Below are 16,217 nucleotides of genomic sequence, written 5' to 3' on the forward strand. Positions count from 1 at the left end.
TTATTTATCATTTTTATTATACTTAATCGCTGCTTCCTGCATCAGAGAAGTAGCACCAGGGAACAGAAGAATGGCCCATCCACTCATATACACGTATACATAAATGCCCATACACACACACATATACATCAACATGTTACATATATAGAGACATATACATATATACACATGTACATATTCATACTTGCTTGCCTTCATCCATTCCTGGTGCCACACTGCCCAACAGGAAACAGCATCATTACCCCCTGCTTCAGCAACGTAGTGCCAGGAAAACAGACTTTTCCATGGTTTACTTGACCTCAGTGACTCATTCCATGTCCATGTTTTGGCTGCATAGGCCAGTGTTGGGAGAACTATGCAGTCCCTTAATGCCTTCTTAACTTCGTTACTTACATTGCTACCCTTTAATATTCTCTTTAGGGACCCAATGTCTCTTCTACCTGGTATAGCCCTTTTTCTTATCTCTCCTTTCATAATGCCAAACCTGCCTAAGACAGCTCCTAAAGGTCTTTCTCTCCCCATATCTATAACACACAGTTACGTAAACTTTCTTTTTCCACTTTATAGAGTTTTGCAAAATTTATACTCTCACTTTGTTTCCTTTCAAACACCAATTCTTTATTCTTACTTGCATTCATATTTCTTGTATACGTTTACACACATCATAAAACACACAATCTTATGCAACTCCTCTTCACTCTCAACACACAACACAGTATCATCCAAAAACAGGCTAGGCACTAACCACCATACCTCTCCACCACACTCTATCTCTGCACTCCATTCCCCTAGTTTAGCTTTCATCTATCTTATCTCACCATTCACATACATGTTAAAGACTTGCAGTGACATCACACAGCCCTACCTTAACCCCTCATGCATACTGAAACTTTTGCTATACTCTCCATCCACACTTACACATGAATTTGTTACTCTATAGAAGGCTTGCTCACCATCCAACAGTTGTCTTCCTACCCCACATATCCTTAATACATCCCATAAAGCATTTCATTTGACTGTCATATGCTTTCTCCAGATCCAAAAATCTGTGTACAGCTCCTTACCTTCTGCTAGATACTTTTTCCATCTGTGTAAGCTCCTTACCTTCTGCTAGATACTTTTTCCAAAGTCATTTTCACTACAAAACTCTTATCTACACTTCCCCTACCTTTCCTAAACCCCCTTGCTCCTCACTCGCTCTGCATTCAATCACTTCTATCACTCTATCGGTCAACACTTTTACATGCACGTTCCCTGGTACACATAGCAAACTTATTCCCCAATAATTGCTACAAACACATCCTTAGCATCTTTTCCCATGAATAAAAGAACAAAAATAGCTTTCACCCAATCCTCTGGAACAAACTTGTTTCCATGCTAAATTAAATATCAAATGCATCCACTCATCACACTTTCTCCTCTATACTTCATAATTTCAATCAAAATCCCATCTACTACAGGTGCCTTTCCTATCTTCAACCCCATTATTGCCCTTTTTATCTCCCTTCTTGCTACTGGCCCATACACTTGTATCCTTTTCATTCCATCCTTCGTGTCCATGCATTCAACATCACCTTTTCCCACATTCATAAGTTCTTCAAAATACTCTTTCTATATATCTTTCAATTCCTTCTGATTCAGCAACTTCCCTTCCTTACTTCTCACATTAACATTTCAACTCTCAAATCCACTTCTTTCCTTTTCACCTCCTTCCAGTACAATTTCTCATTTTCCCTAAACTTTTCACTCAATAGTCTTCCAAAATCATCATCTTTTGTTTCTTTACTTTCCCCTATCAGGTTCTTTACACTTACACATCTTATATTCTTCCCCCTTTTGCTGAACTTCCACGGGTACGTTCCTTTGCAGCAATCTAACATATGCCTTTTTATTCTCTTCCACAGCATTCTTAATGTCATACGGTCACCATGCATTTCCCTTTTTATTCTTATATCGCATGACACTGTATCCAACTATCGATTCTACAACCTTTAACAGTCTTTCTCTAAACATTTTAAACACCTTATTAACATATGACTGCATCCTTACATTTACTGCACCTCAATCTAAACGTTTTTATCAAGGATGTAAGGCATGTGTATGAGTAGGAAGAGAGGAAAGTGACTGCTTCCCAGTGAGTGTTGGTTTGCGGCAGGGGTGTGTGATGTCTCCATGGTTGTTTAATTTGTTTATGGATGGGGTTATTAGGAAGGTGAATGCAAGAGTTTTGGAGAGAGGGGCAAATATGCAGTCTGCTGGGGATGAGAGGGCTTAGGAAGTGAGTCACTTGTTGTTCGCTGATGATACAGTGCTGGTGGCTGACTTGAGTGAGAAACTGCAGAAGTTGGTGACTGAGTTTGGTAAAGTGTGAGAAAGAAGAAAAGTAAGAGTAAATGTGAATAAAAGCAAGGTTATTAGGTTCAGTAGAGTTGAGGTAAATGTGAATAAGAGCAAAGTTATTAAGTTTAGCAGAGTTAAGGGGACAAGTAAATTGGGAGGTAAGTTTGAATGGAGAAAAATTGGAGGAAGTGAAGTGTTTTAGATATCTGGGAGTGGATTTAGAAGCAGATGGAACCATGTAAGCAGAAGTGAGTCACAGGGTAGGGGAGGGAGCGAAGGTTTTGGGAATGTTGAAGAATGTGTGGAAGGCCAGAATGTTATCTCGGAGAGCAAAAATGGGTATGTTTGAAGGAATAGTGGTTCCAACAATGTTATATGGTTGCGAGGCATGGGATATAGACAGGGTTGTGCGGAGGAGGGTGGATGTGTTGGAAATGAAATGTTTGAGGACAATAGGTGGTGTGAGGTGGTTTGATTGAGTAAGTAATGAAAGGGTAAGAGAGATGTGTGGTAATAAAAAGAGTGTGGTTGAGAGAGCAGAATAGGGTGTATTGAAATGGTTTGGTCACATGGAGAGAATGAGTGAGGAAAGATTGACAAAGAGGATATATGTGTCAGAGGTGGAGGGAACGAGAAGTGGGAGACCAAATTGGAGGTGGAAGGATGGAGTGAAAAAGATTGAACGATCAGGACCTGAACATACAGGAGGGTGAAAGGCATGCAAGGAATAGAGTGAATTGGAACAATGTGGTATACCGGGGTTGATGTGCTGTCAATGGATTGAACCAAGGCATGTGAAGTGTCTGGGGTAAACCATGGAAAGTTTTGAGGACCTGGATGTGGAATGGGAGCTGTGGTTTCAGTGCATTACACATGACAGCTAGAGACCGAGTGTGAACAAATGTGGCCTTTGTTGTCTTTTCCTAGCGCTACCTTGTGCAGGGGGAGGGGGTGCCATTCCATGTGTGACGGGGTGACGAAGAGAATGGATGAAGGCAACAAGTATGAATTTTTTTTTTTTTTTGTCGCTGTCTCCCGCGTTTGCGAGGTAGCGCAAGGAAACAGACGAAAGAAATGGCCCAACCCACCCCCATACACATGTATATACATACGTCCACACATGCAAATATACGTACCTACACAGCTTTCCATGGTTTACCCCAGATGCTTCACATGCCTTGATTCAATCCACTGACAGCACGTCAACCCCGGTATACCACATCGCTCCAATTCACTCTATTCCTTGCCCTCCTTTCACCCTCCTGCATGTTCAGGCCCCGATCACACAAAATCTTTTTCACTCCATCTTTCCACCTCCAATTTGGTCTCCCTCTTCTCCTCGTTCCCTCCACCTCCGACACATATATTCTCTTGGTCAATCTTTCCTCACTCATTCTCTCCATGTGCCCAAACCATTTCAAAACACCCTCTTCTGCTCTCTCAACCACGCTCTTTTTATTTCCACACATCTCTCTTACCCTTATGTTACTTACTCGATCAAACCACCTCACACCACACATTGTCCTCAAACATCTCATTTCCAGCACATCCATCCTCCTGCGCAGAACTCTATCCATAGCCCACGCCTCGCAACCATACAACATTGTTGGAACCACTATTCCTTCAAACATACCCATTTTTGCTTTCCGAGATAATGTTCTCGACTTCCACACATTCTTCAAGGCTCCCAGAATTTTCGCCCCCTCCCCCACCCTATGATCCACTTCCGCTTCCATGGTTCCATCCGCTGCCAGATCCACTCCCAGATATCTAAAACACTTCACTTCCTCCAGTTTTTCTCCATTCAAACTCACCTCCCAATTGACTTGACCCTCAACCCTACTGTACCTAATAACCTTGCTCTTATTCACATTCACTCTTACCTTTCTTCTTTCACACACTTTACCAAACTCAGTCACCAGCTTCTGCAGTTTCTCACATGAATCAGCCACCAGCACTGTATCATCAGCGAACAACAACTGACTCACTTCCCAAGCTCTCTCATCCCCAACAGACTTCATACTTGCCCCTCTTTCCAAAACTCTTGCATTCACCTCCCTAACCACCCCATCCATAAACAAATTAAACAACCATGGAGACATCACACACCCCTGCCACAAACCTACATTCACTGAGAACCAATCACTTTCCTCTCTTCCTACACGTACACATGCCTTACATCCTCGATAAAAACTTTTCACTGCTTCTAACAACTTGCCTCCCACACCATATATTCTTAATACCTTCCACAGAGCATCTCTATCAACTCTATCATATGCCTTCTCCAGATCCATAAATGCTACATACAAATCCAAATACATTCTTCAAAGCAAACACCTGATCCACACATCCTCTACCACTTCTGAAACCACACTGCTCTTCCCCAATCTGATGCTCTGTACATGCCTTCACCCTCTCAATCAATATCCTCCCATATAATTTACCAGGAATACTCAACAAACTTATACCTCTGTAATTTGAGCACTCACTCTTATCCCCTTTGCCTTTGTACAATGGCACTATGCACGCATTCCGCCAATCCTCAGGCACCTCACCATGAGTCATACATACATTAAATAACCTTACCAAACAGTCAACAATACAGTCACCCCCTTTTTTAATAAATTCCACTGCTATACCTGGCACAGGAGATACCATGATCACAAGTATGAATACGTACATGTATATATATATATGTCTGTGTATGTATATGTAAGTATATGTTGAGATGTATAGGTATGTATATGTGTGTGTGTGTGGGTGTTTACATGTGCATGTGGGTGCGTTGGGCCATCCTTTCTTGTGTTTCCTTGTGCTACCTCACTAATGCGGGAGACAGCGACTAAGTATAATAAATAAATAAATTTTTTTTTTTTTTTTTTTTTTTTATACTTTGTCGCTGTCTCCCGCGTTTGCGAGGTAGCGCAAGGAAACAGACGAAAGAAATGGCCCAACCCGCCCCATACACATGTACATACACACGTCCACACACACAAATATACATACCTACACAGCTTTCCATGGTTTACCCCGGACGCTTCACATGCCTTGATTCAATCCACTGACAGCACGTCAACCCCTGTATACCACATCGCTCCAATTCACTCTATTCCTTGCCCTCCTTTCACCCTCCTGCATGTTCAGGCCCCGATCACACAAAATCTTTTTCACTCCATCTTTCCACCTCCAATTTGGTCTCCCTCTTCTCCTCGTTCCCTCCACCTCCGACACATATATCCTCTTGGTCAATCTTTCCTCACTCATTCTCTCCATGTGCCCAAACCATTTTAAAACACCCTCTTCTGCTCTCTCAACCACGCTCTTTTTATTTCCACACATCTCTCTTACCCTTACGTTACTTACTCGATCAAACCACCTCACACCACACATTGTCCTCAAACATCTCATTTCCAGCACATCCATCCTCCTGCGCACAACTCTATCCATAGCCCACGCCTCGCAACCATACAACATTGTTGGAACCACTATTCCTTCAAACATACCCATTTTTGCTTTCCGGGATAATGTTCTCGACTTCCACACATTTTTCAAGGCTCCCAAAATTTTCGCCCCCTCCCCCACCCTATGATCCACTTCCGCTTCCATGGTTCCATCCGCTGACAGATCCACTCCAAGATATCTAAAACACTTCACTTCCTCCAGTTTTTCACCATTCAAACTCACCTCCCAATTGACTTGACCCTCAACCCTACTGTACCTAATAACCTTGCTCTTATTCACATTTACTCTTAACTTTCTTCTTCCACACACTTTACCAAACTCCGTCACCAGCTTCTGCAGTTTCTCACATGAATCCGCCACCAGCGCTGTATCATCAGCGAACAACAACTGACTCACTTCCCAAGCTCTCTCATCCCCAACAGACTTCATAAAACAATCTAAACATTTGGACACCCTACTTTCATACTCCTCCCTCCATTATTTCTGATTCATCTTCTTGCATGCCAACATTTTTACCTCTCCATTCTTCCTTCCACCATACCTCCACTTCTCCCTGATCCTCATCCCCTAAAGAGCTGCAAAATGTTCAGTCTCCAGACAATGCTCTCATAACTCTAGCATCCACCACAGCCTTTCTCAATTTTTCATCCATTACCATATAATCAAGCAAACTCTTTTGTTGTTCTCTTCCATCATATCTCATCAATGTATACCTGAGGATTATTCTGAGCTGAAAAAAAAATGTCTGCATGGAATATACTTCTCAGCACAGATATTTACAATGTCTGCATGGAATATACTTCTCAGCACAGATATTTACAAGATAATTTCCATTCTTATTTACTCTAGACATTCCTCACTTACCAACTGTCTTGCCAATTTCAACACATCCTCCCTTCGCATTCGTATCCTTCTCAAAACCATTTATAGTCATTCAAATTTTCTGAGAAAACCCTCATTTCATCATCACACACAGTCTTTAATTTCACAAAAGCACATACATATACACATGAATACTTCACAATTCCAATCTTTCTTTTCACCCACATAATTCTTGATCCATTCCATCCATGCTCTGCAACACCTTCCCATATTCTTGGTGATAGCACAATTGCACATCCTTCTTTCCCTCTTCCCTGATAATTTTCATTCATTCCCGATCATACCACTCTTCTTTCCATGCCCTCCCACAACTTGCGTTCATCATTTCCATTTTCAGGAAGTCAGTTCTCATCCAATGATTTTAAGATAATTGTTAGGACCTGGTCAAGTGGAAAATTCTGTGAAAATTGCAAAGCAGTAGTTACTCAAAGCCAAAGAGGATGGAAAGGATGCACTGTTGGCCTTGTTTATGTGGAGGAACACACCCACAGAAGGATATGACTCTTCTCCTGTACAAAGCTTCATGGGAAGATGCAATAGAACACTACTTCCAGTGACTGACCAGCTACTACAACCACAACTTTGCATTGAAGTTCTGGAGGTACAAGAAAGGGAGTTAAAGAAACATGCCAAACATTACAATCCATCAAGTAAAGATTTGCAGCTGTTGCAGGAAGGTGATGTTGTCAGAGTTCAGCCAGTCCCATGGAAGGCAGTATGGAGGAAAGGAAAAATTGTAGGGGAGGTGTCACTAAGGTCTTACAAAGTGAATATAAATGGGAAATAGTACACAAGAAACTGAAGACATCTGAGAAGAACAAATGAAAATGCTGCCTCCTGTGAAGATGACAGTATGAGTGACCTGAGTAGTGCTGAGGAGGATGTAGGGCTACAGCCACTGGAACCAGGGGGCCTGCACCAATCATCCTGAGCCTGTACATTGAAGAAGCCAAGATACCTGGATGTCTACGTTTTGTAAATCCAACTTAGGTAGATCAAGTTAGGAAAAGATGTTTTCCCTCAGATTTATCAGTTGAGATTTGTGTTTTTCCTGATTTTCTTTTTAAATGTATCATGTTCTAAAGGAGGTACACTTTATTTTGTGGTGCAAATTTTTGTAAACTTTAAAAAAGGGGCTATGTAACAATATTTACAAAATATTGTTTATGCTTTATCTAAATTGGGCATTTTATTATTTATTTTACTGGAAATTAGTTTTATGGTATTCAAATGTGTTAGGTAAAGCAGTGTACCCATTATGTCAATGTTATTTTGCTTTATAAACTCTTTGAAGACATTAGACAAGAACACCGATGGCAGATACAACTGGGTGTCCAAAGTTAAAAGGGACAGGGACTATGACTCCCAGAAGTTGGTTAAACATTCTTCTGAGTGTAGCTCCAATGCTTTCTCAAATATTCAAAGAAAAGCCCAGCACTGTTATACTATGGCCAAACCCTGAAATAAACCCTGTCCAAGGATATGGGTTTTCCCATTTCCCAACATGTGGAAACTATAACTTTTGAACTTCTCTACAAATCGGGCTTACTGTTTCCGAAAAACTTGATGTCAAAACCAGGAGCAGTCAACACTGATCTGACTTATCCTGATTCTACTAAAGGTTGAGGAAAGTCAGCAGAATGACCTGAGATGACCATGAACTCCACCTATTTCACCACATGCCTGGGGACCATACAGGAGTACATTTTCCTCTTCATATATATATATATATATATATATATATATATATATATATATATATATATATATATATATATATATATATATATATATATTATATATATATATATATATATTATCCCTGGGGATAGGGGAGAAAGAATACTTCCCGCGTATTCCCTGCGTGTCGTAGAAGGCGACTAAAAGGGAAGGGAGCGGGGGGCTGGAAATCCTCCCCTCTCGTTTTTTTTTTTTTTTTTTTTTTTTTTTTCCAAAAGAAGGAACAGAGAAGGGGGCCAGGTGAGGATATTCCCTCAAAGGCCCAGTCCTCTGTTCTTAGCGCTACCTCGCTAATGCGGGAAACGGCGAATAGTATGAAAAAAAAAAAAAAAAAAAAAAAAAATATATATATATATATAAACTATGAGTGTCAACATGCTTCCACGGAGTTTGTCAACAGTGAATGTGGTAATGGAAGCCTATCTATAAAGGCTACATCAATATGAAGCAGAAAAACAGCACAAGGAATAATGTCACATAAGTGTCAGATGTGAAGGCACTGTAATTGTAAAGCCAAGGGTAAAGTTCATGGGGAGGATATAACTGGATATGTAAATGTACACACTAATGCCACTGATGCATAGCACCTAGATGTTTTAAGAATGAAGCAAGAAATGAACAGAAAGGCCACAGAGACCTAAGAGAGTTGACAAAAAGCCACCACTCAAGCAGCTGAGAATATGACAAAGTGCCACAACACAACCACAAGCAATCTTGCATATCAAACATGCTATACAACACTGCAAATAAGCTATCAATGCCCCTCAGAGACCCATTCCTCTCAGCCCTACTTATATGGTGATTCTAAAGAAGCATAAGACAACCACCAACAGAGGAGATTTTCTGCTATGACAGCAGTCCAGGTGATTGCTGCATGTTCATGTTTTTCTACAGCATGCAATATGAACATAACGGAAAATTCAGCAAAATGGTTTGTCAATGGCACATTTAAAGGTGTATCGAACATATTCTACCAGCTATTCACTATCTATACCCTACTGTCAAGATGTATTCCACATTTATGCACTACCAAACAAGCAATGATCCACCTATGGAGACCTTCTCTGACAGCTACTCAAGGCTGACCCCATACTGATCCTTGAGAGCATCCTTACGTTAGACTATCAACAAGCAGCCAAGCATGCCTTGGTAAATGTCTTCCTTAAAGCTTTTACCATTTGTCCAGGTGAATTTACTGCAAAGTGTAGTCAGAAGGATTGTAAAAAATATGCCAAGCTGACCATGACTTTGTGAAATGGATGATAATAGCACTAGCTTTCATCCTGAAGGGTGTAGTCATTATCGTCTTTGAGATACTAAAAGAAAGTGCTCCCCGAAGTCAACCATACCCTTGACTACTTCAAGGATATTGTACATACATTGGTAGCCTTTGTTAACTCAAGAGAATGTATGACCATGTCATGGAAGATGTCCTCTGAACCAGTAACAGTTTAGAAGACTGGCACACAACATGCATGCCAATGTTCGTTCGTCATAAAAAACATGGCAGCTATTTGGGTTACTGAAGGACAGCAGGCACTTAACACTGTTAATATCAAAAAGATGACTGCCAGAGACCCAGCACCACCACAGTGAAAATGGTATCATAAATCAAATACCAGAATAACAAATGTTGTTGAAGATTCTGAAAAACACAATTTGCTGGACTTTTTGAGGGGAAGAACTCATAACTTACACATATGGGGTATGAAACAAAAATGTATGAAAACGATCATGCTTGTCCTTATGTTGTATAACTGTGCATAGTTCATATTTTTTACAATAAATAAAATCAAACATGAAACCTGTGCTATCATCTCCTACTTAAGCAGTTTCACATACTTCAGCCTCCCACAAAAATACAGGAAATGTTTTATCTTTACCTCTCTCAGTCAGTTATAATGATATATAAAGATATGGCTGCAGAGAGCAGATCTCCAATGGCCAATTCTTGTACAAGCTAACATTCATGAGAGGCAGTTTTCCCAGAACCCCTGTAATCACCTAATTGTACTACATGAGGAATATATATGTTTACAAGGGCCCCATTACTTGAAAATTTTTACTATCATACAACCTTTTAAAGTTTTTGTATTCCATCCATATTTCCCATGTTTTCATTCTGTTTATCTTATTCATCCACCAACCTTGTGCTATAAAAGTACTTCTTTATGTCATACGTAACAAGTTTCTAGCTAAATTTCATGTTACATCCTTTAGTTGTTCTATCCCTACATCTTTCTATGAATTGTTCACTGTCTACATCATCATTCTGATATGAAGAGTTAAAAGGATGTGATCAGGTCATCCCTCACTCTTTCTTCCAAGGTGGGAAAATTTAAGGCCTTTAGCTTTTCCTTGTAACTGTTTTCTTGATAGCTGTACCATGCTCTTCTGTACCTTCAACAGCTCTTTGTGTTCATTTAGGTGCAATGACCAAACATGAGAAGCATATTCTAGTTTTGGCCTTACAGCTTGTTGGAATATTTCCTTCTCCATACACTGGAATGTTATTCTAATATTTGCCAGAAGCCAGTTTGCCTCCTCAACCATTCTCATAAAGTGGAACTCTGGCAACAGATTAGGGATAACATCAACTCCCAGTTTTTATTGTACACCGATTCCTGCAGCTTTTAACCTGCCAGATACTATTCAAATTAAGGGCTTTTTACTCCATCCCATCCTCATCACTTTACATTTAGTCTAAATGAAATTGATCAACCATATATCAGACCAAATTTGGAGTCTATTAGGTACCACTGAAATTTGGGGCAATCCTCCTTGCATTTTACTGCTCTCAAGACAACTGTATCATCTGCAAATAGATTCACATAAATTAAGTAAAGTGACAGTCATCCCAAAACAGAACCCTGTGGCACTAGTGTTCTCAGCTGAGGAGGAGGGAAAGATCATTCCTCAATGATATCCTTGTTTTGTAATAAATATCCCCCAGATTCATTCGAAGTCTTTACTTGCATTACATAAGCCACAGCCTGTCTTTTGATAAAAATTCTCTTGCAATGCTATTCATGAATACTACAGCCATGTAGAGGAGTTTTTTGGTACATTATACACTGTGCATCTCCAATAACATCTGCAATTTTTCTCAGCTGATCAATCAACTGCTAACTTTCCTATTGATAAGACCCATCTCTTCATAAGTTTATTTTCTTCTAAATCCACTCTGAATGATTCCACTTCTAGTCCTTCCCTGTTCTTCCTCCTACAAAACACATGCCCTTCTTTCATATTCCTTGTGCAAAGTCTATGGAGCACTCTCCCTGAAACATGTAGGCACTGCATATGGTCCAGATGGCACACCTGCTAGGATCCTGAGGATGAGTGCTTTGGAGCTGATTATGATCCTCATTCACCTATTCTGTTTGCCTAACAACCTAAACTTTCCTTCTTGAAGACATGCGTTGGTGCAGCCTATCCCCAAAAAGGAGACAGCTCTAACCTTTCCTACTACTACCTTAATGCTTTCACTTCTACTGCCTCACAGTATTTGAATCTCTCCTTAATTCTTACTTTCTTTAACATACAGAATTTCATTTCCTTCTTTTGGATCACCAATACAATGCAAGGTTTACCTGTGATCTCTCTTTATGTGACTAGCCTCTGATTCTCCTATCTCAAGGATTTCCGTGAATCTTTTGTCATGGCCCTTTATATCTCTAAAGCATTTGACAAAGTATGGCATAAATCTTTGCTTCCTAAACTTCCTTCCTTTGGTGGCTTTGCTTCTCTCTGCTATCTAAGGAATAGCTTTCATTTTAGTTGTTCACAAAGGTAGTCACTCTCCCTCTCTTATCCTTTCAACAGTGGTGTTCCTCATGGTTCTGTCCAATCACTTAGTCTCTTTCTTCTCTCTAAAAATGATCTTTCCTCAACCTCAAACCCTATTCACTATTACATCAGTGACTCCACTCTACAACTTCAACTCAGTTACCCTCCTATCTTAAGCACTTTTTTTTTTCCAAAAATGCATATATCCTCTCTTAATCTGGATTTGTGTTGGGGACATACCTTTATTAAATTCAATGGTGCAATGCTACTTCTATCTACAGTACATCTCTTGCTAAATCTCAGTTATTTCCCCACCTCCATATTGTCAAAATGATTAGTCACTCACAATATAATATCTACTTATCATAGATGGAGGCATTGTATAGGTGCCAAAATTACTGATTTTGTGAGCAGCTATTTCACATCTACAGGAGTTTTTGTCCCAGTTGGGAGTGCTGCTCACATATTTGGGATGGTTCTTCCTCTGTCTCTCTCTTAACCACAGAAAAATCAAAAGCGTTTCACCGTTTAAGCTCTCCTGCTGCACACCATTTTCAACAATCACTTTCTGCCTATCAAGATGCTCTTGCCCTCTCTCTGTCCTTTGAGAACTATTCAACCCACTGCTTTTGTTATCTGTCTGTACATGTTCCAACCACTAAGTCTGGGTATGTGACACACAACTGGCCACTACTTCATAAAGTTTTTTTGAAGACCAGCAACAAGATGTAAAACCATTATGATACCTCCTCCTTTCCTCACATAGCAAAACTGTAGGATCATCTTCCTTCTTTTTGTCTTTCTCACTTCCTATAACCATTATACTTTCAAAGGACAAGTCCACACACATACACACACACCTGAAGAGCTCTAATCAATTATCTCTTAAAGTTTTTAATTTTCCTTTCTTTGAAAAAACATGAGCAGGGAATGTTTTGGTCCATGCTGAATTGGTTACTGTAACAAAATGTTACTGTATGTTGAGTCTAGGTGCTGGAATTTGTCTCAATGAATTACACCACACACTACTCTCTTTCTTGTGGAGACATAATGTTCCAGTGCTGCCATCACACTGTGTACGCAACATGCCACAAACAAACAAAATCATCTATCTATCTATATCCTAATGCTCATTCCCTTTGGGAACTCCTTTAAAGGGGTGGCCATTGCAAAAGAGTTTCCAACCTGGTGAACTCCATTTGTCAATCTGTCAATAAAACTTTTTGAGCTGGTCTATTATCTAAAAAAGTTTTCTTGTTTGTCTTTTCATCAAAAATTTTTCTGGAACATCCTTTACTTTTCCTTTAATATTGCTGTTAATATATGGAATAAATTACCAATACTATTAGATAAAATCATCATACATACACCTAAAAACAGACTAAAAATGCTGCACTTCAAGTCCAGAACTAACATTTTTTTTGCACCTCTATCATCAAGTCATCAACACCTCTCTCAAGCCATGTGTCTGCTTTTCTATTTTTTCTACACTATGTTCCTGAGATCTTCCAGTAAAACAATCAAGAAAGTATCTGAGGGTCTGTTGCTGCTTGCATTCTATTGTACACATACATTCATGTCTCACCATGAAAGCCAGCTGGATGCTGCTGTGGCTACTTGAAGGATAACAAGAAAAATAAATAAAATAAAATAAAAGGAAATGCTATGGGCTCTATAAGGAGTTAAGGTCAAAATCTGCCCAATGTCCTACATTTTTTTTCAAGAGAAATTACAAAAAGAGACCTACAATAAATATAGCATGGGAAAATGTTAAGACTTTTTATAACAAATAACAGCTTGTGTCTAACAAACCTGAGCGCATAATCTTGTACTGCTGGTCAGGCGTAAATTCAATTTCACAGCCAACAACAGGCAGAGGAGTTCCAGCACTTCCACAATCTTGTGCCATCTGAGAAAGAACATTTTAGAAGACTCCATATCAAACCATCAAAATTCTAATCTCATAAAATGAGAGCTGATGTTTAACCACATCAGTTTCAAAATAAATCTATTTTCACTAAATGGCACATGAAATTAAAAGATAGAAAGGGTAAAAAGATATATTTTGTTTTCTAAAATGTACTGCGATGTGCATCTAATGTTCAGTTAGTCCTTCCATTACTGTCTGTGGCCAAAAAAAAAAAAAAAGTTTTCCTAACAGCATTTCATTCAAACCATTGGTTAGTGATAAATTCTCTTTAAATGCTTTTGCTGCACAATTAGCTTTCTGGAAAGTGCCCCAAAGTAAACAATTATCTGTTGAAAAATGAAATAACTTACTGGCTGTATCATTTTAACTTTCCTAACTTAAATCTATCTTGAAGTTTACAAATCTGACACAGAAACACTATGGAAACCTTATAAAAGAATGAAAATTGTAGATATTAAAAATAATTAAAATTCACTAAAAAATAAATTCCATTAACATAACTGAAATAACAAGAAAATAATTAAATATCAAACCTAAAGTATTCTAAAAATATTATATTATATTATTTTGCTTTGTCGCTGTCTCCCGCTGCTGCGAGGTAGCGCAAGGAAACAGACGAAAGAAATGGACCAACCCACCCACATACACATGTATGTACATACACGTTCACACACGCAAATATACATACCCATACATCTCAATGTACACATATATATACACACACAGACACATACATATATACACATGCACACAATTCACACTGTCTGCCTTTATTCATTCCCATCATCACCTCGCCAAACATGGAATAACATCCCCCTCCCCCCTAATGTGTGCGGGGTAACGCTAGGAAAAGACAACATAGGCCCCATTCGTACACACTCAGTCTCTAGCTGTCATGCAATAATGCCCAAAACCACAGCTCCCTTTCCACATCCAGGCCCAACACAACTTTCCATGGTTTACCCCAGACGCTTCACATGCCCTGATTCAATCCATTGACAGCACGTCAACCCTGGCATACCACATCGATTCAATTCACTCTATTCCTTGCCCGCCTTTCACCCTCCAGAATGGTCAGGCCCTGATCACTCAAAATCTTTTTCACACCATCTTTCCACCTCCAATTTGGTCTCCCACTTATCCTCGTTCCCTCCACCTCTGACACATATAACCTCTTGGTCAATCTTTCCTCACTCATTCTCTCCAGGTGCCCAAACCATTTCAAAACACCCTCTTCTGCTCTCTCAACCACGCTCTTTTTATTTCCACACATCTCTCTTACCCTTACATTACTTACTCGATCAAACCACCTCACACCACATATTGTCCTCAAACATCTCATTTCAAGCATATCCACCCTCCTGCGCACAACTCTATCCATAGCCCATGCCTCGCAACCATACAACATTGTTGGAACCACTATTCCTTCAAAAATATCCATTTTTGCTTTCCGAGATAATGTTCTCGACTTCCACACATTCTTCAAGGCTCCCAGGATTTTCGCCCCCTCCCCCACCCTATGATTCACTTCCGCTTCCATGGTTCCATCTGCTGCCAGATCCACTCCCAGATATCTAAAACACTTTACTTCCTCCAGTTTTTCTCCATTCAAACTTACCTCCCAATTGACTTGACCCTCAACCCTACTGTACCTAATAACCTTGCTCTTATTCACATTTACTCTTAACTTTCTTCTTTCACACACTTTACCACACTCAGTCACCAGCTTCTGCAGATTCTTACATGAATCAGCCACCAGCGCTGGATCATCAGCGAACAACAAATGACTCACTTCCCAAGCTCTCTCTTCCACAACAGACTTCATACATGCCCCTCTTTCCAAAACTCTTGCATTCACCTCCCTAACAACCCCATCCATAAACAAATTAAACAACCATGGAGACATCACACACCCCTGCCGCAAACCTACATAAACTAAGAACCAATCACTTTCCTCTCTTCCTACACGTACACATGCCTTACATCCTCGATAAAAACTTTTCACTGCTTCTAACAACTTGCCTCCCACACCATATATTCTTAGTACCTTCCACAGAACATCTCTATCAACTCT

At 39.8% G+C, this 16,217-nt stretch overlaps 1 protein-coding gene across 7 annotated transcripts in view; it reads right to left on the reverse strand.

The window, feature by feature from the left end:
• LOC139750936 (uncharacterized) overlaps nucleotides 1-16,217 on the reverse strand; it is a 244,969-nt gene that overhangs the window by 73,684 nt on the left and 155,068 nt on the right. For all 7 annotated transcript variants that reach the window (XM_071665854.1, XM_071665850.1, XM_071665849.1 and 4 more), the window contains one exon: nucleotides 14,026-14,122. In XM_071665854.1, coding sequence (XP_071521955.1) covers nucleotides 14,026-14,122 — 97 coding nt within the window. The remainder of the gene's footprint in view (nucleotides 1-14,025; nucleotides 14,123-16,217) is intronic.

Source organism: Panulirus ornatus, chromosome 10 (genome assembly GCF_036320965.1).
Source record: "Panulirus ornatus isolate Po-2019 chromosome 10, ASM3632096v1, whole genome shotgun sequence".
NCBI classification, from domain to species: Eukaryota; Metazoa; Arthropoda; class Malacostraca; order Decapoda; family Palinuridae; genus Panulirus; species Panulirus ornatus.